Genomic DNA, 27,768 nt, shown 5'->3' on the forward strand with positions numbered 1-27,768 from the left:
CTTTACAAATTAAGTGAATTATTTACTATATGAACAGTCTGTTCTGATGATATAGAAAGGCTGTCCAACTTGTTACGTGTGTGTGATGCCATTGAAAAGAAACCACTTCGCATTGAGAGATCGTGCTGTACAGAGTTGCTGTTATGTTTCGCTTGCACAACAGTGGTAAAACCAACCACGTGTGTAGCCGTTACTGTCACTTAGCTCTACACAACCAGGTAAGGTTTAAACTCCTCCAGTCCTCTGACAAATGTGAAATATTGTGGTTTTGTACAGCTGCCTTTTTTTGTTGTCAGTGAACCATAAGATCTATTATATCATCCCATCTGTCCAGCCAACAGTTTTACTGAGAGCACTTATGCCTTTTTGTGACTAGCCATTGGGAAGTAGGCCAAAAGATTGTACCCCAAATCATGGTTAACATATCCTATTAAACACGTACATACGTAAACTTTCAGACACACACTAATGTAGAAATCTGCAAGCTAAACAATTTATTCAAATGTGACCATAAAAATAGAAAAAAACGGAACTAACAAGGGAATTCTAACCAACATCCGCTTGAAACAAATTTAATGCTTACATATTCATCCTCTGACAAACATTTTAACTCGCCTCGAATATAAAAGAATGTAACAACCTAGTTATTGTAAACCTAGTCTATCAGTGGTCATTTATTTTGTTATTTCATCCAAGTCTACCGTTTCCATTTGGCAACTGCTCTTATGACATATGAATATTTTCCTGCGTACCCTTTAATGCTAGAATTCAGTTTTGAACCTTGACAAATCATTCATTCATTGATACAAGGATCATGTTTTTCTACAGAAGTCCCCTCACCCGCCCAACTCTAAACTTGAGTTAGTCTCGTCTCTTCCTACTTCTTTCTCATCATAATCCTTCTCTCAAATCGAATAAGACTTGGCACAATAAAAATAACCTCTTTAACCCATGGCTTCCTAATCCCCCCCATTCCCCCTCTTCAATCTACCAGTTTTTCATGATACCCTTCCTCTATCCCCTCTCTTCCTCTTAGTCCTTCGTTCTCGGTTCTCTAGAGGACTGGCTCAGTTCCATATCTTCAGGAAGCTGTCCCAGGATCCTGTGCAGCATGCCATTCCGTCCGAGGATACTCCGATGCAGCTCACCCTGTTGTCATGACCAGCCAGCACTCCTGAGCCATGAAGAGAATTACATTAGTATAGAATGGATGCAAATATTGTTTGCCTACATTGCATCCACATTCTCTCCCTTCGTCCCACTCGCATTCTTTCTCCTCTCACCATCCCCTCTACTTACCCACACTCTCTGCCTCCAGTCACCCTCTCTCTCCCCCTGCGTACTCACCCACTCTCTCTTTATCTCCCTTTCTCTCTCCCTCCGTACTCACCCACTCTCTCGGCTTTAAGCATGTCCCAGATGTTGACGTTGAAGTCATCGTATCCGGCCAGTAGAAGTCGGCCGGAGAGGGACGGGGCGAGGGAGGTCACCCCACACATGATGCCCGAGTCCTGGTAGGTGATGAGCTCCTGGTCTGCCCTCAGGTCGTACAGCTTACAGGTGGCATCGTCTGAGCCCGTTATAACCGCATTACCATTGGGGAAGAACTGGACAGAGTGGAGGACGTGGTCAGAGCAGTGGTCTCTCTGGTGGTCTGGAGAGCTACAGAGCAGGCGTAGGCTTTTGTTCACCTCATTAAACAAATCAACTGTTTGAGCAAACAGTTGCATCAAATTCATTTTTTAAGTTAAAATTAAATTCCTTAAATTTGTAAAAACTTGGAAGTCTTTCTCCACGTGAACTGCTGGGTGCAATGCATCTGACTATCAGAATACTAAACTATCAATAAACTAATAAATGCTGGGGTTTCTCACCCCGATGGCGTTGATGTCACTCTCGTGGCCGCTGAACGTCTGTCTGCAGGTGGCTTCCCTGATGTCCCACAGTTTGGCTGTGAAGTCACACGCCCCCGAGATGAACATCTTGAAGTCGGGGGACACGGCCAGGGACATGCAGTCACCCAAGTGGCCCGCGAAGATGGTCTTCTCTGTCCCTGTCTCAATGTCCCATAGAATACTATAAAGTTTGGATGGAATAGGAGGAGAGGATGGATATAGAGGTGGGCAAAGAAGACAGCAGGGACATGGCCAAAGAAGAGAGAATTAAAAAATAAATATAATTTAACCAGGCAAGTCTGTTAAGAACAAATTCTTATTTACAATGACGGCCTAGGAAGAGTGGGTTAACTGCCTTGTTAGGGGCAGAACGACAGATTTTTACCTTGTCAACTCGGGGATTCGATCTAGCAACCTTTTTGGTTACTGGCCCAACGCTCTAACCACTAGGCTACCTGCCACCCCAATGTTTAGGACAATGTTTAGGACACCATTGCAGAGAAGTAATAGATAAGACTATGCCGATCAAATGAAGGGTACAGTATAAGCCATAGAATTAGAATGATACGGTAGCATTAACAGATCGGACTGATCTCTGGTCAGTCATTGTAACCCCTTATTGCACACAAGACTCAGACTCCCATCTCTATGATCTTACCAGGTGCAGTCGCCAGAGCTGGTGATGATCTCACTGTCGCTAAGGAAACGACAGCAGGACAGGTAACCTGGGCAATAAGTGGGAAAACCATCAGATAGACACAACACAAGCATGAGAGATTGCTGTATTGGATAGACTATATAGATACTACCTCGTATGTTCTTAGGTTGAGTTTGATCAAAATTACTCATTGTTAAACGTGTTGCCAGTAATGCTGTCTTACTGAGTGCAAATAGCGGGGTAAGTGTCGAGTGTGGTACCTGTGTGTGCGGCCAGCTCACGCATAACCTTGACGTTGCCGTCCTTGCCCTTGAGGTTGTAGATGGAGCACATGTTGTCGAGACCGCCACACGCCACCATGTTCCCTGAGGGCGCGTAGGCACACGTCATCACCCACGAGGACTTCAGAGGGATGGCGTTCACCTGAGCGGAGAAGGACAGTGATTCCTCACGTGGACCAGTGTGTATGTGTGTGAACGCTCATGTGAGCACTTGATATTACAGTATATTGTTGATATTACAGTATATCGTCATTACATGCCGTATTCAAGCAAAAACACTGTCCCATGACCAAAACTCTCCAGACCCAGACTGTAAACCCAGACGCAGTCCGCCATACCTTGTTGGTGGTCAAGGTGTCCCACACTATCAGCTTTCCATCTTGAGAGGCACTGACACACAACCTGGTAGAGAGAACAAGACAGGAGTAGAGCGATAGAAACAGACAAAGAGAGAGACAAGCGTACAGTAAAAGATCCAAGGACCTGCAGCAGCTCAAGATAAATAGACAGACAGATAGATAATAGATACAGAGACTATTTTGTCCCAATGGCAACATGTCTTTACTATGACTGATCTAAAAAGCCATGACATGGTAATTTACTAATGCTACTGCACTTTTTCCTATTGCCAGGTGTTTCCAGCACAAATGATGATGGGGATGATGATGCTGGTGATGATAATGATGATAAAGTGTACTATGTAGTTATGTCTAGCCACTATGGAGGAGTATGTGTGAATATGTTGTCCGTTCAGTGTTCACAGTTGCCAAATTAGTTCCCCTTTGAGGGACAATAAAGTTGTATTGGATTGTATTGTGTAAGACGGAGAGAGGCATTGTAACAGAACCTCTTAGCCCAGCACTGGTTCAGTTAGTAAAAGCTATCTTTTAGACCCACTAAATGTTGGACACCCCAAGTATTGTAAACCCAGGAAAGGCTAATAAGCTTACTAACTTGCTACAACTGAGAAAGAGAAGAGATAAGATGAAATGAGAATATAGGGAGAGGTAAGAAGGAGAGAGGACAAAATGAAGGGTAAAAGGTTGGTAAGTGCACATTCAAGTTATAGTGTCAGCAATAATTAATTGATTCAGGGGTAATGTTGGTTTAAAGTGTTGCCATACAGTCAGTTAAGTGTTTCCTGGTTCCACTAATTCATCCAATTAAAACAAGGGATGGGATTGCCACACCAATCCAATTAACCAATAAACGCAGAGCACCACGTGACGCCGGTTTTAAACTATGGCAGTATTTGTCACAGCAATCTGTTTGAATGAACGGATGAACAGATGAATATATATATATTGCTATAATGACTAATGATAGAGCTAACATAAATTATTGAACGATTGAATGAATACTTAAATGAATACTTGAACAACTCGACAAGCAATCCTCAGGAAAAGAGTGCAGGCTAGAAGTCTGTGAAGGGTCATTGTCTACTTTGAGCTAGTGGTCCAGTTTGTGTGTGTATGCATACCTGTGTGTACATATGTGTGCCTGTTTGTATGTGTGTGTGTGCTCGTGTGTATGGTGTATGTATGTTTACTTGGTGTCAGTGCCCCAGTGCATGGCATAGATCTTGGCCAGGTGACCCCTCAGCGTCTTCCTGGTCTTCAGCTGGACACGCCCCACCAGCGTCGTCCCAGCAACCGCCTCCTGCAGGGTGGTGTCCTGCACTACCTTTCGGGCCTCCTGTAGAGGGATGGTTGTGTATGGTCAAGTTATGGTTATAATAACTATGGTCCACTTAAATATGGCTAAAACCACTGTCATAACTATTGTCTTTTTCAAGGTGTGCTGCTGCTGCAACCTGGTCTCAGAAGAAAACGTATTGCATTTTACGAAACTGCTGTTTACACCTTCTCCTCCTGCCTTTGGACGAACAGAGCGGACATGGGTGGGGATGTATGGTCATAACGGTTGTCATAGTTATGACTATGACTGTGGTGTTATGAACTCCTATGCACCTTACGGTCCAGAGAATCAGAACAGTTAGGATGTTACCCGCATACCCTACCCGCATACCTCATTTCCACATATGAATTTAAATACAACATAACATATTACTAGAACTTCATAGACCCACTCTAGTCATTCAATACATTTTATGAATGAATCTCTTCAAACAACTATTTAGCAAGTTTTTAAAACTTTTTGTCAAGAAGTTCCAGGACTTCACTGCCCTGAGGTAAAATCTCTTTTGCCCAGTTCTAATTTGGGTTTTGGTGGTCTATACGTGGCCTTTGGTGGTCTATAGGATGATGATTCTTGTTCAGTTTATGGTTGATGATCATGGTAAAATGCAAATAGTTTAATAAAGTACTAGCATATGAGATCCAAGGAACACAGACAGGTGTTATATTCACACTAGTAATTGATTATTGCCTAGCGGTTAGAAAGGAGACTCAGCATCCGGAGGGCTGCCAGTTCGAATCCTGGGTCTGACGGGAAAATAATGGGTGGGAAGTGAGCTGGCAAATATAGGGTTGCTGGTATCAAATCCTAAATGCTATTGCCTGCCGGGGTGCTCTTGAGCAAGGCACTTAGCCCCCCACAACAACAGCTCCTCGGGTGCCCAGTGTGGCAGTGCCCGCAACTCTCCAAAACCTGTATATGTACGGTATGTGTGTGTACTGTATGTGTGTCTTTGGGAGGGGTTGACTTAAAAGCGGAAGTCAAAATTTGGTTGGATGTTGTGTGCAATTGACCAATAATGTGATCTTAATTATTGATTGATAACTGACAGTGATCTGATCTTTGAGGTTGTCCGCCTCCTTTCGCAGCTCCTCCATTTCGCCCATGGCAACGGTTGGTAGGCGTTGTCACCGATGGAGACAGGAAGTGAAATCAGGTGAGCAGACGTAATCCTGGGGAAGAGAGGGGGAAAAAAATGGGAAATTGTATTTTATCAGTTAATTATCCATTCTTCTCACTGTAATGTCAATGTCTTTTACCTGTATACAGCAACTCATGATATATTTATGCATGTTAGCAGCTTTTTAGATCAAGGTCTACCCTTTCTTTTCTTTGTTGTTTAGCTACTGTTTTGCAATTCAAACCTCCCTCAACTACTTTGCAAACCCTCACAAACACAGGCACACACACACACACACACACACACACACACACACACACACACACTAATACCCATACACTCACAAACCCACACCCATAGTCAAACAAGCTCACTTGCACAGATATGCATATGCACACACACACACACACACACACACACACACACACACACACACACACACACACACACACACACACACATACAAGCGTGCAACTACATTAACTAATTAATATGACACATAATGCATATACATGAACACACTTTCCCACCCTGATTGTAAACTCAAACCTGTATGGTGTGTCATCTTAATGCTAACACTTTTCTTGTTTGATATCTCTCCTAGCTAAGCGAACACAGTATTTACTCTGCCCTTTTCTATCTCAATATACTTTAGTGCCATAGACTTGGAAAGCTTTCCAATCTTACGTCAGCCCGGGAAGCACTTATGTTTTTGTGATTCCAGTGATATTACATCACAGCGCCCTAACGATGCAATTAGTAATGTCGACTGAATCAATGAGGACTGAATAGTTTTTTCACAGACCAAAATATTCTAAGTTTAGGCCTACTATACAGTAAAGACAAACAGTAGGAATCAACTCTCTCAAGTATCTCTGTCATATTATCAAATAAGGAACTTTTAAACTGGCAATGGTATCAGACTATTTTCTATGAAATCAGAAGATAACCCTTACTTTAAAACACTCTAAACATAATAATCACATAACATAACATGTAACATCCGCACATCTAATAACATATTTTCACAGTATTTGTGACAGATTGAATTATTCGGATCGTACTCTATCTTACCTTGAAAACTACCAGGAGAAGAATAGCCTATATCCCTGGCTTTGGTCGTGTTTCTTTGCTGCAATCTCTCTCTCTCTATTTGTCTAAAGTGCCTCTGTCAAATCTCATTACCAAATTAATTTGCCTCTCATTTGTTTGAGGAGAAAGGTAGAGGGAGAGAGAAGAGGCAGTGACTCAGAGAGAGAGAAAGATATTCACTTTCTGTTGTTCCTTGCTGTTCCTATCTGTCTAGTACTGTAGGGTACATGCGTGTATGAAAACACTGTAAATCGTACGTCTAAATATAGAAATGCCTAAAACAATTAACCCTAAGGCGATTGCATCCATCTGAAGTTAGCTGCGCTCATAGGTGTCCTGCTCCCTCACCTAAAGGGAGTAGTATCCACAATGGTCACCTTATCTAGCCTTCATCTGATTTAGGCCATATATTTGGTTCCCTGAGAAAATTACATTTATAAATAGTACTAACCCAATAAAACGGGACCATTTAAAAAAAAAAAAAGAAGGTGTTTCAACTGTGCTATTGCCCTTTTGCCATCCTGTCCCTGAGACCCTGGCCTGCCATTGTTGCATGTGATTAAATGCCTGCTAGAGTTTGTCGCAGAGTGGAGTGCATTAACACAGAGAGAGAGGGGGGGGGGGGGGGGGGGGGTGTAGAGGCGACGCAGGAGAGAGTGAGTTTAAATCCTAGTGGCTGAGATTTTAAAGGAAGCCTTTTGAATCAAATCTGCTCTCATCCGATTACTGACTGCTCTTTGCATCTGGATAAGAGGTGGAGAGAGAGAGAGGGGCGTGATGGAGAGATGAGAGAGGGAGGGGCAAACTGGTGGTGGTGGATAAGAGGGAGGGAGAAGGGAGAGAAGGGGGTTGTTAAAATCCAGGATAGGGTGAGATAGGTGATTTCTGTATTAAATGGGCAATGGACTTGAGCTAGTGATTGTAGGAATGTGTAAGTCTGATCTTGTTTTCTCGCTGTAAATGTTTCACCTTTTCACTATTGACACGCCATTAGTATTGTGTCACATACTATTAGGCAGATTGAAAAACGTTAACGGTAACCGGTGGCCATCCCTTAGTGAGAATTTAGCACTAAAACAGGCCTTTCTGAGAATGGGACTGAAGAACTGTTTCCAATTTGTAGCAAGACACTTTAGTTTTGATTTGAACGAAAACGCCTTGAACTGTATTTCTGTGCTATGAAAGGGTCTAACACAAAGTACCAAGTTTCAGCACCTATGCCAGCTAGACACCCACAACACTAGTGATACCACTGGCAGAGAATCAAATGTATTCCAAAATGGATGTATCAGAGGAAACACTGTAAAATGCTCTTTAAAAAAACACTTAAACAAATGATGTGATCATTCAAATGGACTGCGTTAGCCCAATTCGGATTTTGTTTTCCCACTGATTGGTCTTTTGCCCAATCACATCAGCTCTGAAAAAGATTTGAGGTGAAAGGTCTGATGTGATTGGTCAAGACCAATTAGTGGAAAAAATATGAGAATTTGAGCTGCATGTGTAAACGGTCTGTCAATGGGAAAATCCACTTAGAAGATACAATGAATGTTTTCCTTTAAGATTATTGTAAGCAGAGTAACGCATTAGTAGTGCAATAGTAATATTACATGCATTATAATATATACATCATATGCAAATCCTTGTTATGATAAAATGTAAAACATTCAATAAATATATCCAATCCAAATTAATGTTCTTTTTCCATGTAATCTCAAAGGAATTGACCATGCTTCCATACTTCTTAAATTAAATTCCCTACCATGTTGTAGAGAGAAAATTCATCGATTTTACAGTATTGATTAACTGTTTGTTCTTTGTCGCCATTAAACGGCACCCTCGTCATAGTGGTATCAAATGAAATTGATACTTATCCCACAGACCCACTCACTTTGATTATATGAGAAAATCAGGACACACTCAATTCAGAACTAAAAGTACCTCTACACTCCCCAAACTAATCTGGCGGCAGCAGGCAGCTGGTAGCCTAGCGGGTAGCCCTTTCCTACAGTCAATTACCAAAAGCGTGGGTGGAATGTTATTAATATTTTTCATCATTTCATCATTAATAAAGATTATGTTAAAAAAACCTGATGACAATCCTGTGTTTCTATGTCAAACAGTGCTGCTACGTTTCAGTCTTCTGTGATGTATATAAAGTGTAATATCGGGATGCAAACTCTAAATGTAATACATTTCAACTCTATATCTGACATGGTGCAGATGTCTTATTTTTTTTAAACCATGTGTATGAGATGTGTACTTTTGATTCAAAGTAGAGTTGTTTAAGACTACCAAGAATCACTCTGGGTGACCCTGATTTAGCCCACTGCAGTAAAAGGTTAAGAGCATTGGGCCAGTAACCGAAAGGTCACAGGTTTTAATCCCCGAGCCAAATAGGTAAAAAATCTGTTGATGTGCCCTTGAGCAAGGCACTTAACCCCAATTGCTCCTGTAAGTCGCTCTGGATAAGAGTGTTTGCTAAATGACAAAAATGTACAAATCTGTTTCAACCAAGAGCTCCATACAGCACTACTGTGACCAGAGGTTTTCACTTACACATCTATTCACATATCCAATCAAAAACTACAAACAAACAAAAATAACAATTGAGGTGTAAAATAAAATTATATGGCTGCCCACTCACCAGATAAGGAAGTTCTCCAGTGGGTTTCTTAACCTATTCTCACTTTTCAGGGTCCCTCCGTTTGGTTGTCATATGTTTACCCCTCTTCTGTTACTAGACTTTCAGTTTTTTATTCAGTTTTCCTGTCCCACACAGAATGGATATTCCACCCTCTTGCTCTCTCTCTCTCTCTCTCACACACACTCTCTCTCCTGTGAGGAACAGATGAGGATTGGAGCGGATGAAGAGAGATCAGGGATGAGGGGATAAATCCAGCGATGGACAGAGAGAGAGAGGGTGGGGGGGTGAGAGAGGGAGACAGAGAAAGAGAAAGACAAAGAGAGAGGGGGAGGGAGGGAGAGACAGAGAGAGTGAGAGGAAGAGAGAGAAAGAGAAATAGAGAGAGAGAGATGGAGGAACAGGGAGAGAGAGAGAGTGGGAGACATTGCGAGAGAGAAAGGGAGTGAGAGAGAGAGGCGAGCAAAGCACACCAAACAAGGTGGGCAAACGTGTCATGGGGTCAAAAGACAGGAACCGGTCCTGCATTAATAAAAAAATCAGTAAAAAATGCACTCCTGGACATGGCTTTTTATGGTGTGGTGTGAAAGCCTGTGACTGGCAGGGAGCTCCAGTGTTTTGTAAACTTGAGAAAAGTATAATATAAGAAAAGCCAGCAGCACAGACAGAGACAGAGAGATGGGGACCAGACGAGGGGACAGTGGTGACGTTGTTAACTCACGCACACACATCTCAGGCCACCAGGGGAGAGAGGTTACTGCATGAATGAACCTCTAAGGCCAGCACCTCAACCTGCCTGACTATGACCTGATGAAGATACCCATGTGGCTTTGTAGCAAATGTGTAAGAATAGAATAGATTTTATTGTCCTCTGAGAAGGACGTTCTCTTTCACGGGCTCGTACCATGGTTCATAGATGTGGTCCATAATGCTGTATTTACGGCACTTTTATTTGTGTCACTTTTCATTGTCTCGATGAGCTACATTATACTGCACAATATGCATCAAAAAGGAAACGTGCTAAAAGTGAGACTCAGTAAAAAGGAGCGAGACAGAAAGAGGGTCCAGGGGGTGTGTGAGAGAGAGAGAGAGTGATAGAGGAAACAAACACAGCGAGTAAGCGAGACAGGCAGAGTGAAAAAGGGAGAGAAGTTTCACCACATTGCCCTTTGACTTTCTGAACTTATCTTAACACTGCTCACTCAGTAGCCTAAGATTGTTACTGTTTGGTTAGCATTAAGGTAATGGTAAAATAATCATAGGTTAGTGGATAGTTAGTTGACCCGTTTTTTGATAGTTAGTATTAACCCAGTACTTCCACCCTCTCTCGCATGGTCAAATAGCAACAGGACTCGTTGAGTGTAGAGTCACTCCCCTTTTTCTGACAGCGCTGACGCTGGATTCAGGAGACAGATAGAGAGGGAGATAGAAAGAGAGTGGGGGAGCAAGAGGCATGGCGGGGAATGTGAGCGAACCAGCGTGGGGCCGAGAATTATAATCTGTTAAGCTTTGTGTGGTCGTCTCTATTGGTCTCGCACATTCAGCTAAGTTACACGCGTCAGCAGTGAGCCTGCAGAGCAGAGCAGCTTTTGGCTGCAGTTGGGATGTGACAGCCAGGAAAGAGCATTGAGCCTTCTGTTGCTCTGTGATGCTATACAGCATAATACTAATAGTACAGCCATTAGCAGCCCCCACTGTCCCAGTCTTAAACAAAGGGAAGGGGAGGATGGGATTAAATGTCACATCACACAGCCAGAGGAATCAGCAATCGACAAACAACATGGGAAGACACTGAAGTGAAAGCCTACCTAATACTAAACTACCCTGTCTCGGTCAATTGTTGTGATACTTGTATCTGCCTGTCTTTATTTGTCACCTTTGACCTGCGTGCTTCTATAGTGTGACGGCACTAACCAACATTGATATGACAGGATCACTCGACTTGACTTGACACTATACAGTATCAAAAAGGGTACATGTAAACCGGCCTTACAGTAGCTAATGTCTGCTTAAATCTTAGTAGGACTTACTGAAAAGGATATATGGATATGGACATGTATATACACTGAGTGTACAAAACATTAAGAACACCTTCCTAATATTGAGTTGCACGGAGGAAGGAAAAGCCTCAATTGGTCGGGGCATGGACACTACAAGGTGTCGAAAGCGTTCCACAAGGATGCTGGCCCATGTTGACTACAATGCTTCCCGCAGTGTTGTCAAGTTGGCTGGATGTCCTCCTGGTGGACCATTTTGATACACACCGGAAAGTGTTGAGCGTGGAAAAACCCAGCACCGTTGCAGTTCTTCACACAAACCGGTGCGCCTGGCACCTACTACCTTACCCCGTTCAAAGGCATTTCAATATTTTGTCTTGCCCATTCACCCTCTGAATGGCACACACACAATCCATGTCTCAAGTAGGCTTAAAAATCCTTCTTTATCCTGTCTCCTCCCCTTCCTCTACACTGATTGAAGTGCATTTAACGATTGACATCGAAAAGGGATCATAACTTTCACCCGGATTCACCTGGTCAGCCTATGTCATGGAAAGAGGTGTTCCTAATGTTTTCTACACTTAAGTGTATATACTGTATATAATATGGATGTGTATCCTTAGTCAATTAGAGGAAACACCATAGAAATAGAACAGTATTATATCTGTGGATCACATCAAACTATAAAGGAAATGATTCAACACATTCAAATGATGTGTTCCTTTACGCATTGAAATGAGGTGTTCCTTTACGTATTTAAATGATGTTTTCCTTTACGCATTTAAATGATGTGTTCCTTTACGCATTTAAATGATGCGTTCCTTTACGCATTTAAATGATGTGTTCCTTTACGCATTTAAATGATGTGTTCCTTTACGCATTTAAATGACGTGTTCCTATACACATTTAAAGGATATGGTGGTGATGTGTTTACTATCTGACCCATGACTCCTTTTAAATTATATTTTATTTAAAAAAAAATTGGGGGGGGATTTATTACTAATCGTGTGATATTCAACAGATTAAGTACAGCCGATATACAGTACATGACTTGTTTACACATAGCCACATATAGACACATCATTTGACGCTAGACAAGTGGGGTGCTTGAGATGCATGGTATAGATGTACGCCTGCTCAAACACAGATTAACTGGGCCTTTAAGGGAAACAGCAGCTGGAGAGGGTAGCCTAAGGGAGGGAAGCGGTTAAAACCAGGAGTCCATTAACAGGCCAGTCGACCCAATTCTGCAGCACCCGCGGATTATCACACGGGGGGAGGGGGGGGGGGGTGAGAGAGTTAATATGGGTGGTAAACAGTGCTTGACTGACCGTGACTCAGTAATGCGAGGAGGGGGAGAAGGGTGGGAGATATAAATTGGGGAATGTTTTAATGGGAGAGAAGATGTGAGTGTGTCCGACTGGATGTGAATTATTAAATGATTTCTAGTTGGATTATGATTCCATATTCTAAATGGGAGAGATTTCCTAAACTTCATAAACAAATGCACTCATTTATGAGGGATTAACGGTAATCTCTCTTTCTATCCTTCCCCCCTTCTGCATACCTCTCTCTCTGTCTCTCCCTCTCTTTCCCCCTAAGCATCAGTTTTTAATGCATTGCAGGGCTTGGTCTATCTCCCCCTCCCCCTCTGTCTTTCCCTTTCTATGTCAGTGTTTCTGAACTGCCGGGTCTAGTCCCTGAGCAGGTGTGATATCTCTTTCTCCTTATCCGTCTACCTCTCTGCTCCCTTCCCCTCCTCTACCTCTCCTCCATCTCTGACACTCAAACATTAACCCTCTCTTGGTTTCATGGTCTTAATCTCCACACAGTTAAAGGGCAGCCTGGCACTGAGGTAATCAGTTAATGGACTCTACGAATCCACACCTATCCCCATCATCTCAACCCCCCACTTCTCCCTCAGTCTCTCTCTCTAGTCACATGCAGTTGATGTTTTAACCCTTTACACTCGTGGAAATTGGCCTATATGGATAGGGCTAAATGGAAATGTTTCTTCCAGAATAAATATGAAAACCATATGCATAACCATGGTAGCAATTGAAAGGGAAAAGTTTGTAGATAATGGGGAAATTATTGGACCAAAGGTGAGTACGCAACAGTTCAATTGACACAAGACTGATAACGAAATCAGAAAAGAATCTAGATACATTCAGTATTATGAAAAGATATTCCTGGAAAATGCTCTCCGAGCTGTGCAGTTGAGGAACTAGAGCAAGCACACACTTGTGGTTGTTTAGTTTGGAACGCAACCCTGCAACCCTGCCATCACACAATTACTGGTGTCGTTTTTACGCAATCCAACAACGGTCCATTATAAATCTCAATCTGGGTCAGGCGAGCATGATTTGAACGCGTGTTCTATTGCCAACCAGTTTTGTACGATCTTACAGTGTTAGGCTTTCACAAGGCAATTCAGAGAAACAGATCGTCATTTTGGTGCGCATAGAAAGGAGTCACGAGTGCATTCAGGTGCGTGTGCCGCGGCACATTTTCTTAACAGTAAACAAACGTAAGCTTATTCTGTTCAGAACAACCCAGGGTATGATGCCATGTCATCTTGTAACTGTACATCAAACATAGTGATCATAAACGTTGACACTATATGACATGAGTTTTATGATTTGGAAATGTGAAGTGCACGTTTGGTCCCTATGGGTATTTGGCTTGCTTGTATGACGTCAGAGCTGTATTTAGTATAATCCTCAACGTCTCATCTTTCAAAATACATTGAGCCATCGTAATTTACAGCGTTTCGCTCACTCAGTCAACAAAACATTTGCGAAGGTGGCCCAATTACCAGAAGGGATGGGGGCAACTTCTTGTCGTGCGCGGTGCTCAAATCCAAAACGGCGGTCAGTCAAAACCCATACAGCGCTGTGAAGCGCAAAGCCAGACGTCTGACGTGGCGGATAGCATTTTTACCGTACAGCCACTACGTTCTAAATCTGCCATGTTCAACCCGTAAACGGGTATAGGTGTAAGGGTTAAACAGTTGACAATGCAGGAGGTTTGGAGTTGATCTTTCAACCTTTTACAGGGTTGTGTGTGAGAGATTTTTCCACTTCGGAAGCACCTCAGCTATGGCTTTTTCATTCATTTACATTTACATTTAAGTCATTTAGCAGACGCTCTTATCCAGAGCGACTTACACCACTCTTGCCACTCTCTCCACCATTTGGAATACCTTTTATTCCATTTCTTTTACTTTTCTCCAGCAGGTATGTAACAATTATTACATAGCAGAAACCAAGGCATACACTGTAACACAAATGAACTGATTGTCAATGGAGAGGGTGGAAAGGCACACAAGCAACACAGTCTCAAAGAGAAAGCGTGAGGGAGCGAGAGAGCGAGTGAGAACGATAGACAAAAATACCTTCGTTCACAAATGGTCTCACAGACAGAGAGAGAGGAAAAGAGGTAGAGAGAGAGCGAAGGAGCGTGGGTAGGGATTGAAAAGCCTGGTGTAAAAATAGAGAAGAGTTCATGGTCTTTTGGGAAAGGGGACTGGTGGCTGGACCGGGACGGTCCACCAAGTAGGACGGGGAGGTGAACAGGACTACCCCGTTGTTCAGCGTGGGTGGTTCAGTCTTTAAATCCATCACAGCAGCTCATCACAGCTCGTCCTTTCCCCCCGTCACCCTGCCCCTCCCTCTACTCCTCGACGACTGGCTTCCGCTTCTACCACTCCGAGCAGGGGCAGCGGTGCCCTCTCTTCCCTCCTCTTTTACTTCTCCTCCTTTCGTCACACTCTGTCCATCCGCAGCCCACAGGGCCTCGGCCTCCTCCCTCTCCTGCATGAGGCACAGAAGGTACAGTAATGTGAGGTGAAGTGTTCACGCCACGGCCGTGATCAGACATCCAGGCTAGCTGGGTAAGAAACAGAAGTGCTCCTTTCAAATCCAGGGAAAATTGTGCCAGAACTTTCCTCAAGTTCAACCTTAACAATATAGATTATTAATAAACCGACCAACGGTCAAATCGAAGTGCCTATGTTATTTGACTGCCAACCCTGACGGACGTAGACTTATTCTTCAAAAACGATATCTAAACAAAAAGTTAATTAGCATAGGGAAAATAGCTGAGATGTCAGCGCTAGATGGGGAAAATGAAAAAGCAACAACCATCACATTTGCATGTATGTTCTGTTTGTTTGTCTGCAGCTGATCTTGTTGCTATGTACAGTATGTTGCTATTTATTTATTTATTTCACCTTTATTTAACCAGGTAGGCAAGTTGAGAACAAGTTCTCATTTACAATTGCGACCTGGCCAAGATAAAGCAAAGCAGTTCGACACATACAACAACACAGAGTTACACATGGAGTTGTCTGCAGCTGATCTTGTTGCTATGTACAGTATGTTGCTATTTATTTATTTATTTCACCTTTATTTAACCAGGTAGGCAAGTTGAGAACAAGTTCTCATTTACAATTGCGACCTGGCCAAGATAAAGCAAAGCAGTTCGACACATACAACAACACAGAGTTACACATGGAGTAAAACAAACATACAGTCAATAATACAGTAGAAAAATAAGTCTATAAAAAAAGGCCATGGTGGCGAAGTAAATACAATATAGCAAGTAAAACACTGGAATGGTAGATTTGCAGTGGAAGAATATGCCTACCTAACCATTAATACAATATATTTATTTTAAAAAGTGGTTAGGGGCAACAGTAACACTTTTTTTTTTTTAACCCTATAGCGTTAGCCTGGTCCCCGATCTGTTTGTGCTGTCTTGCCAACTCCTATGGTCATTGTCATGCCAAACATATCTGATCTGGGCCAGGCTTTTAAAGAGCAACACATCCAATAACAGTTCTCACCATATCCCTGTGCTGCTTCTCCTTGGTGAACCAGAGGGCCAGTGCACATCTGCGGCCAGCGGTCACAGCGGTCACACCATGGGGGTTGACAGGACCGGAGGAGAACCCCACCAGTCGACCACAGGTGGGCTTCACCCGGGCCTACAGACAGAGACAGAGAGAGAGGAAAAGAGAGAGAGAGAGGAAAAGAGAGAGAGGAAAAGAGAGAGCGAAAGAGGAAGAGAGAGAGAAAGAGAGGAAGAGAGAGAGAGAGAGAGAGAGAGAGAGAGGGGGGAAAAGAGAGAGCGTCAGAAAGGGTAGCCTCTATAAGGGCCATGCTAGAATGGATAGAAAAGGTAATATTGTCAGAACTTACTGAGAAGTACACACAACACAAACTATTTGTTCTTAATTTTAGCGTTAGGGATAATATTAGGTGTACGGTTACTGAACGGGTTAAGGTTAGAATTGCATATGTTAGAAAGCTGTGCTTCCATCCCTTCTAGCATGGCCAGATAGTGATGACCGGGTCACGGTGGGGCATAGGTCAAAGGTCATGTGAAGACCAGCCAGTGTAAAGTGTTCTACTTGAGTTTTCATGTCAAGTGACTTACTGTGACAGTCTTGGCATCCCTGTCTGTGAAGAAGAGCTCCCCACCGTCAAAGTCATTGTTCAGGTAGAGCACAGCGCTGGAATGGAATCAGACATGGACTTAGTCGGCACTTAACAAGTCTAGTCAAAGTTGTCAGTTGCCATCTTTATTGCTTAGTAAACAAACCTTGCGGTACTATATAGCACACTGCCAGAGGCACATCACATTATTTCCTCACACCCCCCTGCCTGAAATCAATAATCTTAGACCTGGCTGTGGAACGGCACCTGTGTTCGTTTGAATGCTGTGTTTGTTTACCTTCAAATGAGGAGACCATCAAACAGTGTTAGGATTAAGATGTCATGCCGTACTGGTTTGAGTTTGTTCATGTAATGTACATACACTCAACTCCGTATGTATTTGGACAGTGAAGCAATGTTTTCAAATGTGGCTTTACACTCCAGCATTTTGGATTGGTGATCAACTGTTTCACATGAGGCGACAGTACAGAATGTCACCTTTTATTTGAGGGTATTTTCATACGTATCTGTTTTACCGTTTAGAAATAAAAGCATTGTATGTATCTAGTCCCCCCATTTGAAGAAGTCATAAGTATTTGGACATACGGTGCATTTGGAAAGTAGTCAGACCCCTCAACTTTTTTTTATTATTACGTTACAGCCTTATTCTAAAAATCCTCATCAATCTACACACAATACCCCATAATAACAAAGCAAAAACAGGTTCACATTTTTTTTGCAAATGTATTAAACATAAAAACTGAAATACCACATTTACATACTCAACTAGTCTAAAGAACGGTAGTGTATCTGGAGCATCAGCATTTGGGGTTTCGATTACAGGCTCAAAATGACCAGAAACAAAGACTTTCTTCTGAAACTCGTCAGTCTATTCTTGTTCTGAGAAATGAAGGCTATTCCATGCGAGAAATTGCCAAGAAACTGAAGATCTCATACAATACTGTGTACTACTCCCTTCACAGAACAGCGCAAACTGTCTCTAACCAGAATAGAAAGAGGAGTGGGAGGCCCCGGTGCACAACTGAGCAAGATGACAAGTACACTAGAGCGTCTAGTTTGAGAAACAGATGTCTCAAGTCCTCAACTGGCAGCTTCATTAAATAGTACCCGCAAAACACCAGTCTCAACGTCAACAGTGAAGAGGCGACTTCGGGATGCTGGCCTTCTAGGCAGAGTTGCAAAGAAAAAGCCATATCTCAGACTGGCCAATAAAAAGAAAAGATTAAGATGGGTAAAAGAACACAGACACTGTTCAGAGGAACTCTGCCTAGAAGGCCAGCATCCCGGAGTCGCCCTTTACTGTTGACGTTGAGACTGGTGTTTTGCGGGTACTATTTAATGAAGCTGCCAATTGACGACAAAATACATAAAGTGTTTCCATTTGTAAATGGTAAAACAGATATGTATGAAAATACCCTAAAATAAAAAGTTACATTCTGTACTGTCGCCTCATATGAAACAGTTGATCTCAAATCCAAACTGCTGGAGTATAGAGCCAAATGTACAATTTTAGCTTCACTGTCCAATTGCATACACATGGGAGTGTATGTGGTATTATATAGCTCAACTTCCAAGTCTTGTGTGTGTTTTTTAAGTGTAATTACATGTCTGTGCATGCACAGTGCACACGTCTGCATGCTTCTGTGTGGGTGCATGTGTTTTGCCAGTATGCGTGCGTGTGTGCGCATGAATGTGTGTGTGTGTGTGTGTGTGTGTACCTCAGGTCTCTGTGTGTAAAGGCAGGTGGTTCTCTCCAGCACTGTCTGGTCTCAGGTTCCAGTAGACAGTTGTCCACATGAACAGGGTGAGACAGGTCCAGTCTCCCCTCCTGGTCCCCTGGACAGGACACACAACACGAGGGCCGTGTTCATTAGGCACCGATGGATTCTGGGTACTAACTCATAAACTTTAGATAGGGTTAATTATCAGGTATCCTATTGAAATATCGAGTGCTTAGGTTCAGAGGGTCTACACCAGAAGTGAATGGTTATCTGTAGGAGGAAGGTATATGGTGTGTACAATTAAGCTTAGAATGTGCTGAGTGCAGGGAAAACGATCACATGTGGCAGGCATTGATAAGGGGAGAGAGCCATGGATTGGCGATGAAGGGGGTCAAGGTCAGGTCAGGTCACGTTAAGGGAGAAAGAAAAGTTTATGGCCCGTATCACTTAGTTTCCTGCCTAGCAATAAAGATACAATGTGGCGAGAAGGAGGAGACTCCACCCAAAGTGGGGTACATATACCACAACTATTGTAAACATGTCTTTGTCTAGTGCAGCTGTATTGACCCTCTGGGAAGAATATACTTTTGAGCTTTCAGAGTGTCAGTTGAGTTTTTACTCTGAAAATTAGAACCTAACAGCACCAAATGGAAGAAAATGGACTGAAATAGAGGGACAACCTGGAGTTGTCCAATAATAAACAATCATTTTAGTTTTCCGTTGCAAAACGTTTTAGACAGTTTTCCATTGCATGCCCTAATGAACACGACCCAGGTAACACAACAGGTGACATAACACAGAGCAGATAAGGCACCTGATACAAGTCAGGGGTTAGCTATTGGGTTACACTAGAAATGGGAAAAGCGTTTTGCATTGAGACCCACAAATGTAATACATAACGAGGTCAACAGAACAGATGGAAATGAACATGAAATATGAAGATGTGAAACCAAACATTTTTGGAACCATCATTTCAAGAAATAGAGGGCATTGCTTGAGCGGAACATACCTGTGATGGCGCTGCGGCACACGAGATGTGTGTCGGAGAAATGGAGTCCTGAGGGGCTCCTGAAGTAGGAGTGCAGGAGGGTTCTCACCCTCTCCCCCATCTCATGCAGCAGCTTAGCGTCTGATTGGTTCACCATGCCGTCCTGAGCCAACTGCAGAGCAGAAAAGTGTTTAACTGTTCATTAGCTATGTGGCCATGTGAGAGAGAGAGAGAGAGAGAGAGAGAGAGAGAGAGAGAGACACAGACAGACAGACAGACAGACAGACAGACAGACAGACAGAATTTCCAGATCCATCGTTCTCACCTTGACAGCTCTGAGGACAGTCAGGCCCTCAAACTTCTCATGGGGTGTGTGTGGGGACCGTCGCCCCCGGTAACCGTCCCCAGCGGACGCAGCAGCCTGTCAGAGACAACACAGGAAGTCATTAATGAGGATATAAGCTCATGGCCCTTTTTGAATAGTTCTGCTATTGCTGAATTCCAAATCCACCCCTGGCTCATATCCCTAAGAACCATAAAGATCAGGGCCTAAATTCATAAAGTGTATAATATATATATATACAGTATATATATAGTACCAGTCAAAAGTTTGAACACACCTGCTCATTCAAGTATATTTTCTACATTGTAGAATAATAGTGAAGACATCAAAACTATGAAATAACACATATGGAATCAAAACCAAAAAAGTGTTAAACAAATCGAAATATATTTTATATTTGAGATTCTTCAAAGTAGCCACCCTTTGCCTTGATGACAGCTTTGCACACTCTTAGCACACTCTCGGCCTTCAAATTCCATATCTCTGTTGAACTTCTCTTCCTGTGTTTGAGGGAGTCTTATTTCCTGAGCAAATCATATGCAAGCTTACGGTCGCTAGGCGCAGTACTGTATCGCATTCCTTCTGATCTAGAACTCCGTCCAGCATGACGCGATTAGTTCCATTTAAAGAATTGTCGTCCATGCTGATGGTGACACCAACCTGAGGTACGGGACCCCCTGGGGGAGGGAACAGAACGGAGGTGTGAGTGAGACACAGGAAGAGGGTCCACACACACACACACACACACACACAAACATTTAAATAAAATAAATGTTTATCAGATTAGTGTTTCCCAATCCTCAGAGACCCGAGCCAATTATGTTTGTTGTCATTACCAATCCATCAAATGTGTGCTTGTAACATGCCAAACACTAATGTTTATCCTTACCTGCGTAGAACCCACTATCGTCCATCTCCACCTCTTTCTCTCCCTCCTTCATTTTCTCATTCAGCACTTCCTTTTCTGCTCTGGAAATCAAAAAGGAAATGGCTTTCAACTGCCCAATAGCACTTCAAAGCCCTTTCTCTCCACACTCCCGTCCTCTTGAGCAGTAACTTTCTCCTTCATGTATCCTCTTACCTCCATGTGTCTCTTAGCAATTCAGGAACAACCTTCTCTGGAGTCCAGAGATCCTATATGGGAGAGGGGGAAAAAAACACAAAAGGAATAAACTGCGGTATCGTTCAGTTTGAAAGTAAATGTGAGTGACCAAATCAGAGCCATATATAGCTTAGATATACAGTAGCTACTTTATGGCTCTGGGCCAAACCAGATCCAATGATAATCAATAAACAACTTTATCATACCGGGTCGGTGAAATTGAAGTTGAGGTTTTCCATTCCGAAGTAGAGTAGCTTTTTCTCCTGCAGTGAGCGGCTCACATACCTGGCAATCTCCTGAGAACATAAAGACAGACACAGAGGCTTAGACACACCTTAGAGGCTGCTGCCCTATGTACATAGACATGGAATCACTGGCCACTTGAATAATGTTTACATACTGTTTTACTCATTTCATATGTATATACTGTATTCTACTGTATTCTAGTCAATGCCACTCCAACATTGCTCGTCCTAATATTTAGATATTTCTTAATTCCATTCTTTTACTTTTAGATTTGTGTGTATTGTTGTGAATTGTTAGATACTACTGCACTGTTGGAGCTAGGAACTAAAGCATGTCCCTACACCTGCAATTACATCTGCTAAATATGTGTAAGCGACCAATATACACTGCTCAAAAAAATAAAGGGAACACTTAAACAACACAATGTAACTCCAAGTCAATCACACTTCTGTGAAATCAAACTGTCCACTTAGGAAGCAACACTGATTGACAATAAATTTCACATGCTGTTGTGCAAATGGAATAGACAAAAGGTGGAAATTATAGGCAATAAGCAAGACACCCCCAAAAAAGGAGTGATTCTGCAGGTGGTGAACACAGACCACTTCTCAGTTCCTATGCTTCCTGGCTGATGTTTTGGTCCCTTTTGAATGCTGGCGGTGCTCTTACTCTAGTGGTAGCATGAGACGGAGTCTACAACCCACACAAGTGGCTCAGGTAGTGCAGTTCATCCAGGATGGCACATCAATGCGAGCTGTGGCAAAAAGGTTTGCTGTGTCTGTCAGCGTAGTGTCCAGAGCATGGAGGCGCTACCAGGAGACAGGCCAGTACATCAGGAGACGTGGAGGAGGCCGTAGGAGGGCAACACCCCAGCAGCAGAACCACTACCTCCGCCTTTTTGCAAGGAGGTGCACTGCCAGAGCCCTGCAAAATGACCTCCAGCAGGCCACAAATGTGCATGTGTCTGCTCAAACGGTCAGAAACAGACTCCATGAGGGTGGTATGAGGGCCCGACGTCCACAGGTGGGGGTTGTGCTTACAGCCCAACACCGTGTAGGACGTTTGGCATTTGCCAGAGATTACCAAGATTGGCAAATTCGCCACTGGCGCCCTGTGCTCTTCACAGATGAAAGCAGGTTCACACTGAGCACATGGGCACATGTGACAGACGTGACAGAGTCTGGAGACGCCGTGGAGAACGTTCTGCTGCCTGCAACATCCTCCAGCATGACCGGTTTGGCGATGGGTCAGTCATGGTGTGAGGTGGCATTTCTTTGTGGGGCCCAGAGGTAGCCTGACTGCCATTAGGTACCGAGATGAGATCCTCAGACCCCTTGTGAGACCATATGCTGACACATGCACATTTGTGGCCTGCTGGAGGTCATTTTGCAAGGTGCTGGCAGTGCACCTCCTTGCACAAAGGCGGAGGTAGCGGTCCTGCTGCTGGGTTGTTGCCCTCCTACGGCCTCCTCCACGTCTCCTGATGTACTGGCCTGTCTCCTGATAGCGCCTCCATGCTCTGGACACTACGCTGACAGACACAGCAAACCTTTTTGCCACAGCTCGCATTGATGTGCCATCCTGGATGAACTGCACTACCTGAGCCACTGGTGTGGGTTGTAGACTACGTCTCATGCTACCACTAGAGTGAGAGCACCGCCAGCATTCAAAAGTGACCAAAACATCAGCCAGGAAGCATAGGAACTGAGAAGTGGTCTGTGGTCACCACCTGCAGAATCACTCCTTTTTTGGGGGTGTCTTGCTAATTGCCTATAATTTCCACCTTTTGTCTATTCCATTTGCACAACAGCATGTGAAATTTATTGTCAATCAGTGTTGCTTCCTAAGTGGACAGTTTGATTTCACAGAAGTGTGATTGACTTGGAGTTACATTGTGTTGTTTAAGTGTTCCCTTAATTTTTTTGAGCAGTGTATATATATATATATATATATATATATGTTTTTTTAATTAAATTAAAATAGTGATGCCTACAGAGAAAACCAATATACTGGTCTTCACAGTAGAGTAAGATACAATAATGTATCTGTCAAATTTGAGGAGTGTTGTTTATAAAATGAAACCTCCCTAGTGGGCCAGACTAGGGGTTGTTGATTTGAGGCTGAGCACCAGTAGTACCTGGGAGGGCTTTGTCCCATGTGCCTCAGTGTCGCCTCCCAGTGTCTCTGTGTAGAGCTCCAGGTTACTGAGGGAGTCTTTGTCTGAGGGGTAGAACAGGAGGAGAGACCGCAGAGAACGCACCGCTCCTCCTAGATCGCCCGCTGCGGGAAATAGGGGAGAGAGAGAGGGAGATGGGCTTTGGTTGTTCACTAGATATGTCAACTCCTGTATGAAGCACCAGAGCCCATTTAAAATAATACATTTATTTCAGGTGCCATATCCTGGCCAGTATCATCAGCTGCAGTAGAAGCAGAGTTACCATCATAATTGTCGTTAGCGTCATCATGTGGTCATTACTGTAACTTCAGATATGACCGTTCCCCTGTCTAACCTTTGAACTGTGCGATGTGTAGATGCTCCAGCTGTGTGGGTAGGAGGTCCTCCTGCGCTGAAATCCTTCCGGGTCGCGTCGCCACCTGGGTCACACAGGCCTGATGGCAGGACAGGAGGGAGAGGGAGAGTGCTGGAGGACGGGAGATAAAACTCACATGATAAGGAGAAGGAAAGATTAGAAAAGTAGAGGATAGCAATAGAATAAAATAGTAGGACAACTATCCTATACATGTAAAACTAATTACAGGCTTCCCGAGTGGCGCAGTGGTCTAAGGCAGTGCTAGCTGTGCCCCTAGAGATTCTGGGTTTGAGTCCAGGCTCTGTCGCGACCGGGAGACCCACGGGACGACGCACAATTGGCCCAGCGTCGTCCAGGCTAGGGGAGGGTCCTTGTCCCATCGCGCACTCGCGACTTCTGTGGTGGGCCGGGCGCAGTGCACGCTGACACTATACGCTGGTATACGGTGTGGTGCGGCTGGCTTCCGGGTTAAGTGGGCATTGTGTCAAGAACCAGTGCGGCTTGGATGGGTTGTGTTTTGGAGGGCTCTCGACCTTCGCCTCTTCCGAGGCCGTACGGGAGTTGCAGCAATGAGACAGGACTGTAACTACCAATTGGATACCATGAAATTGGGGAGAAAGAAGTTTAATTAAAAAATAATAATTACAATCTTTGCTTTGTTTTGGATCAACCCAAATATGCACTGTGTGACATTATACTGTTTACAGTCAGCTGTCTTGGTAACACTCCCCCTATAATAAGGCCTTTATAACGCTATATAACACTATTACCTTACAGACATTTTCAGCCTACTAGAGGTTCAGCCTACTAGCAATGAATGAGTTATAGCCCTGCATAGACAACCAGCTTCATGAACACAAACATGTTTATGTTATAATCTCCACCCGGCACAGCCAGAAGAGGACTGGCCACCCCTCATAGCCTGGTTCCTCTCTAGGTTTCTTCCTAGGTTTTGGCCTTTCTAGGGAGTTTTTCCTAGCCACCGTGCTTCTACACCTGCATTCTAGCTGTTTGGGGTTTTAGGCTGGGTTTCTGTGCAGCACTTCGAGATGTTATCTGATGTACGAAGGGCTATATAAAATAAAATTGATTGAAAATTGATTGATGTTTGTCCTGTGACCTGTGTGGTCCAGTGGTTAGTGTCACATGTACAGCCCAGCTTCCAATCTCAGCATGGGTTCAAATCCGACCCATGCCCTTCTGACTCACAATCTCTCCTACCTTTTCTGTCCTCTTCACTATCCTATCTCAATAAGGATATATAAAACCCTTAAAAATATAAATTTTTAAACAAACAAACATGTTTTTCTCACCTGCAGCCTTCTCAAACACCCCGTCCATTCCATCCTCTCCTCTGCTCTCAGGGAGCCGCTGTGAGGCGACCTCACACTGCGCCCTACACTCATCAGTCTGTCTCAGTGTCTCGTTCACACACTCCCTCCATTTCTCCACAGCGTGCGTCCAATCAGAGGAGGCCTCAGAGGTGAGGGCGGAGTCGTACAGGGCCTGTGGTTAATAGAGGGATGGAGGTTATGGGTAAGAGGGGGGAATGTTAGCTGGAAAGGTTGGCTATAATTGGTAAACATCAAGAACAGAGTGCGATGGAGGAGTCGTCGATGGCCTATACCCCCAATGGGCATAGTAAGTACGGAAAGCATGAAGACTTGCTGGAGACAAACAAAACAGAGCAGTGAAATGAACTGCATTTTTTGTTTACTGTTAGGCTTTAGTGATATCAAAAGTCCAGTGATGTTCACATGATGTATTATAGTACACTCCATTAGTAACATGTTATCAGGAATGCTGTGGGGGCATGCAGAGGTTACTGTGTGAGCCCAAAGGGCTTTTACGATTGGTTAGGTACCTAAGGTGAAACACAGAGAGGAATTTGAGCCCTCAGGCCACATGTGGGAATCTTCAAAGAATATTTCTTACAACAAGATTCATGAATACTTATTTATGCATCCAATCTAGCATTCATTTGACCATTTTTCAGACACACACAACCCTCCCCCACTCTTTTTTGTATTACCCAATGTTTCTCTGTCTCCATCTCTCTATCCTGGAATGCGTCCTCTGTTACTCCCTCCATCCGTCTATACTTCTCAATGTTGTTCCTCATCTCCAGGTGGCTGGGGTTGGCCACGAAGAATGTGTGGGCTGCTGACGCCGCCTTTTGTACTTTCCCTAGCTGAGGAAGAAGAGAGGGGAGGAGAGGAAAAGTTGAAAGCGATAGAGAATGAGGTAAAAGACGAAGAGAAGGAGGAAGAGCGGAGAGGAGAGGAAAGAGAGCGAGCGAGAACGAGGTAGAAGATGTAGAGGAGGGGAAAGAGGGGAGGAAAAAATAACAGGACGATGAGGTAGACGATGAGGAAGAAAAGTTAAGTACAGATGACCTAGAGTGCATGAAGACCACAGCTGTAGTTGTAGGGTATTGTTGCTACAGTATTGTAGTAAAGTGAGCTAGCACATTACATCATATAGGCCTTATACCAGAGTAACTAACTACCAGCGGAATAACCAATGTAATCGCGTTAGCATGCAATGATGCAGGACTTAGCACTTCAGACCTACAATTCAACTGTTAGCCACGCATATGGACACCAACATAATGAAACAGCAGGTGAATATAGTCATAGTTACATTCCAGTAGACGACCTGGAGGTAGTTATAGGGGTTCCGGGTGCTAAACTCGTACTCGATGTCGGCAGACACAGGAAGCTGTCCTGCAGGAGTGACAGCCCGTCCCAAACAGAACCGCACACACTCAGCCCGCCGCTGGACCCAGTCCACTGCCCATAGGTCCCACACATTCCCTTTCTCGGTGTCTGAGGACACACACACACACACACACACACAGCAGAGACGCTACATTACTGGAATGTACCATACCAGGACTGTCTTTCACTCATGACCATAGATAGATAGGGTCATCACTGACTCCCGGGAGATAATCTAGGCCCTAATGCAAGCTGTGATTGTAAGTGGCAAACAGAAGCTTATGATTTAATATATTTCATGCATGCACACAGCACACTCGTGGAGACAGAGAGACATACTCTCTATCACACATACCCTATGAATCGACCACATACAACACAGTAAACATAAACACACCCAGTTTTGGGAGCCTGTCATGTCCCGCTGGCAGACATTCTTCATGGCACTGCCGTCGTGTCCGAAACAGAGCCTCCCGGGTCGTCATCGACTTTTCGAGCAGCTCCGCAGCTTTCTCCCACTCCTCGCTAAAGTATGCACGGACCCCGGTATAATACAAAACATCATAAGACGGTATGAGTCCGGACGCAGATCCTACAGAAGCCCCGATGCCTGCAACAGGAGAGGTGAAATCGAAGAATGAGAAAAGATAGTGAATAAGAGAGGTGTGCAGCGCCACGTAGACAGAGTTGTGATTTGCGAAAAGCGCCATAGCATGCCGTAGTTATTTTGGAGAAGGAAAGGGGGAGGAACAGGGCCAGAGTAAAGTGGGGAAAGGCAGGAAAGACGTGCTAGGTAGTGATGAGAGGGGGAGAAGGAGTGGGATGGGTGGAGAAAAGGAGAGGCAGTACACTTGAAAGTAGATTTATTGACACAGTAAATAACAGTGTTTGGAAGCACTAAAATAATGCTAAAATATTATTATAGTCTAGCTTAGTGTACATGCCTACAGTCTACACACACTCATTCATAACACTGTATAGGCTACACACAAAAAACATTGTTTCCATTCTTCATAGTCTCCTATTTTTTTCATAGCAGAATTTCTTCAATCAAACTATTTAGGCTATATAGGCCTACTTTACCAACGTCCCACTCACCAAACATCAATCATGGCAGGTCTGAACATGCAACATGTAACATTTTTACCCTGTTTGACTACAAAGTAATTTGTTCATCAGCATTAAAGGTGGCAGCTGATATGACACATCAAATCCTGTATCTTTTTCCATAGTCTTTTAATTACAATGAATAGACAATTTCATTGTAATA

General features: G+C 43.7%; 2 protein-coding genes across 3 annotated transcripts; both read right to left on the bottom strand.

Moving 5' to 3' along the window:
- Positions 1 to 471: 471 nt before the first annotated feature.
- Positions 472 to 9,753, bottom strand: LOC129857754 (guanine nucleotide-binding protein G(I)/G(S)/G(T) subunit beta-3-like). Of its 2 annotated transcripts, none has more exons than XM_055926293.1 (9): positions 9,392 to 9,753; positions 5,582 to 5,704; positions 4,384 to 4,529; positions 3,173 to 3,236; positions 2,814 to 2,976; positions 2,554 to 2,620; positions 1,875 to 2,076; positions 1,391 to 1,607; positions 472 to 1,174 (listed from the first exon to the last, which is right to left on the bottom strand). In XM_055926293.1, the coding sequence occupies exons 2-9, from the start codon at positions 5,636 to 5,638 to the stop codon at positions 1,068 to 1,070; spliced, it is 1,023 nt and encodes a 340-aa protein (XP_055782268.1). In that variant the 5' UTR covers positions 5,639 to 5,704; positions 9,392 to 9,753; the 3' UTR covers positions 472 to 1,067. The 2 variants fall into 2 exon arrangements, with proteins under 2 accessions (XP_055782268.1, XP_055782269.1); XM_055926294.1 differs by lacking the exon at positions 9,392 to 9,753 and adding an exon at positions 6,727 to 7,113.
- Positions 9,754 to 14,575: 4,822 nt separating this feature from the next.
- Positions 14,576 to 27,324, bottom strand: LOC129857752 (prolyl 3-hydroxylase 3-like). The gene is made up of 16 exons (XM_055926290.1): positions 26,896 to 27,324; positions 26,422 to 26,606; positions 25,811 to 25,969; positions 25,092 to 25,284; positions 23,758 to 23,889; positions 23,385 to 23,527; positions 21,208 to 21,297; positions 20,981 to 21,033; positions 20,789 to 20,868; positions 20,449 to 20,576; positions 19,882 to 19,977; positions 19,578 to 19,728; positions 18,566 to 18,683; positions 16,828 to 16,903; positions 16,235 to 16,375; positions 14,576 to 15,200 (listed from the first exon to the last, which is right to left on the bottom strand). The coding sequence occupies exons 1-16, from the start codon at positions 27,206 to 27,208 to the stop codon at positions 15,021 to 15,023; spliced, it is 2,238 nt and encodes a 745-aa protein (XP_055782265.1). The 5' UTR covers positions 27,209 to 27,324; the 3' UTR covers positions 14,576 to 15,020.
- Between the last annotated feature and the right edge of the window lie 444 nt (positions 27,325 to 27,768).

This window comes from Salvelinus fontinalis, chromosome 6 (assembly GCF_029448725.1).
Source record: "Salvelinus fontinalis isolate EN_2023a chromosome 6, ASM2944872v1, whole genome shotgun sequence".
NCBI lineage: Eukaryota > Metazoa > Chordata > Actinopteri > Salmoniformes > Salmonidae > Salvelinus > Salvelinus fontinalis.

What these genes read in the sequence shown, in the direction of transcription:
- LOC129857754 (XM_055926293.1), bottom strand. Translation starts at nt 5,638, where the DNA reads ATGGGCGAAATGGAGGAGCTGCGAAAGGAGGCGGACAACCTCAAAGAT. An exon ending in ACACCTTGACCACCAACAAG is followed by an intron (nt 2,977 to 3,172) that starts GTATGGCGGACT and finishes TTCTCCGCTCAG; the next exon opens with GTGAACGCCATCCCTCTGAA. An exon ending in AGCTCTGGCGACTGCACCTG is followed by an intron (nt 2,077 to 2,553) that starts GTAAGATCATAG and finishes CAAACTTTATAG; the next exon opens with TATTCTATGGGACATTGAGA.
- LOC129857752 (XM_055926290.1), bottom strand. Translation starts at nt 27,208, where the DNA reads ATGGCGCTTTTCGCAAATCACAACTCTGTCTACGTGGCGCTGCACACC. An exon ending in ACTTCAATTTCACCGACCCG is followed by an intron (nt 21,034 to 21,207) that starts GTATGATAAAGT and finishes TCTCCCATATAG; the next exon opens with GATCTCTGGACTCCAGAGAA. An exon ending in CTGTCCTCAGAGCTGTCAAG is followed by an intron (nt 19,729 to 19,881) that starts GTGAGAACGATG and finishes TCTGCTCTGCAG; the next exon opens with TTGGCTCAGGACGGCATGGT.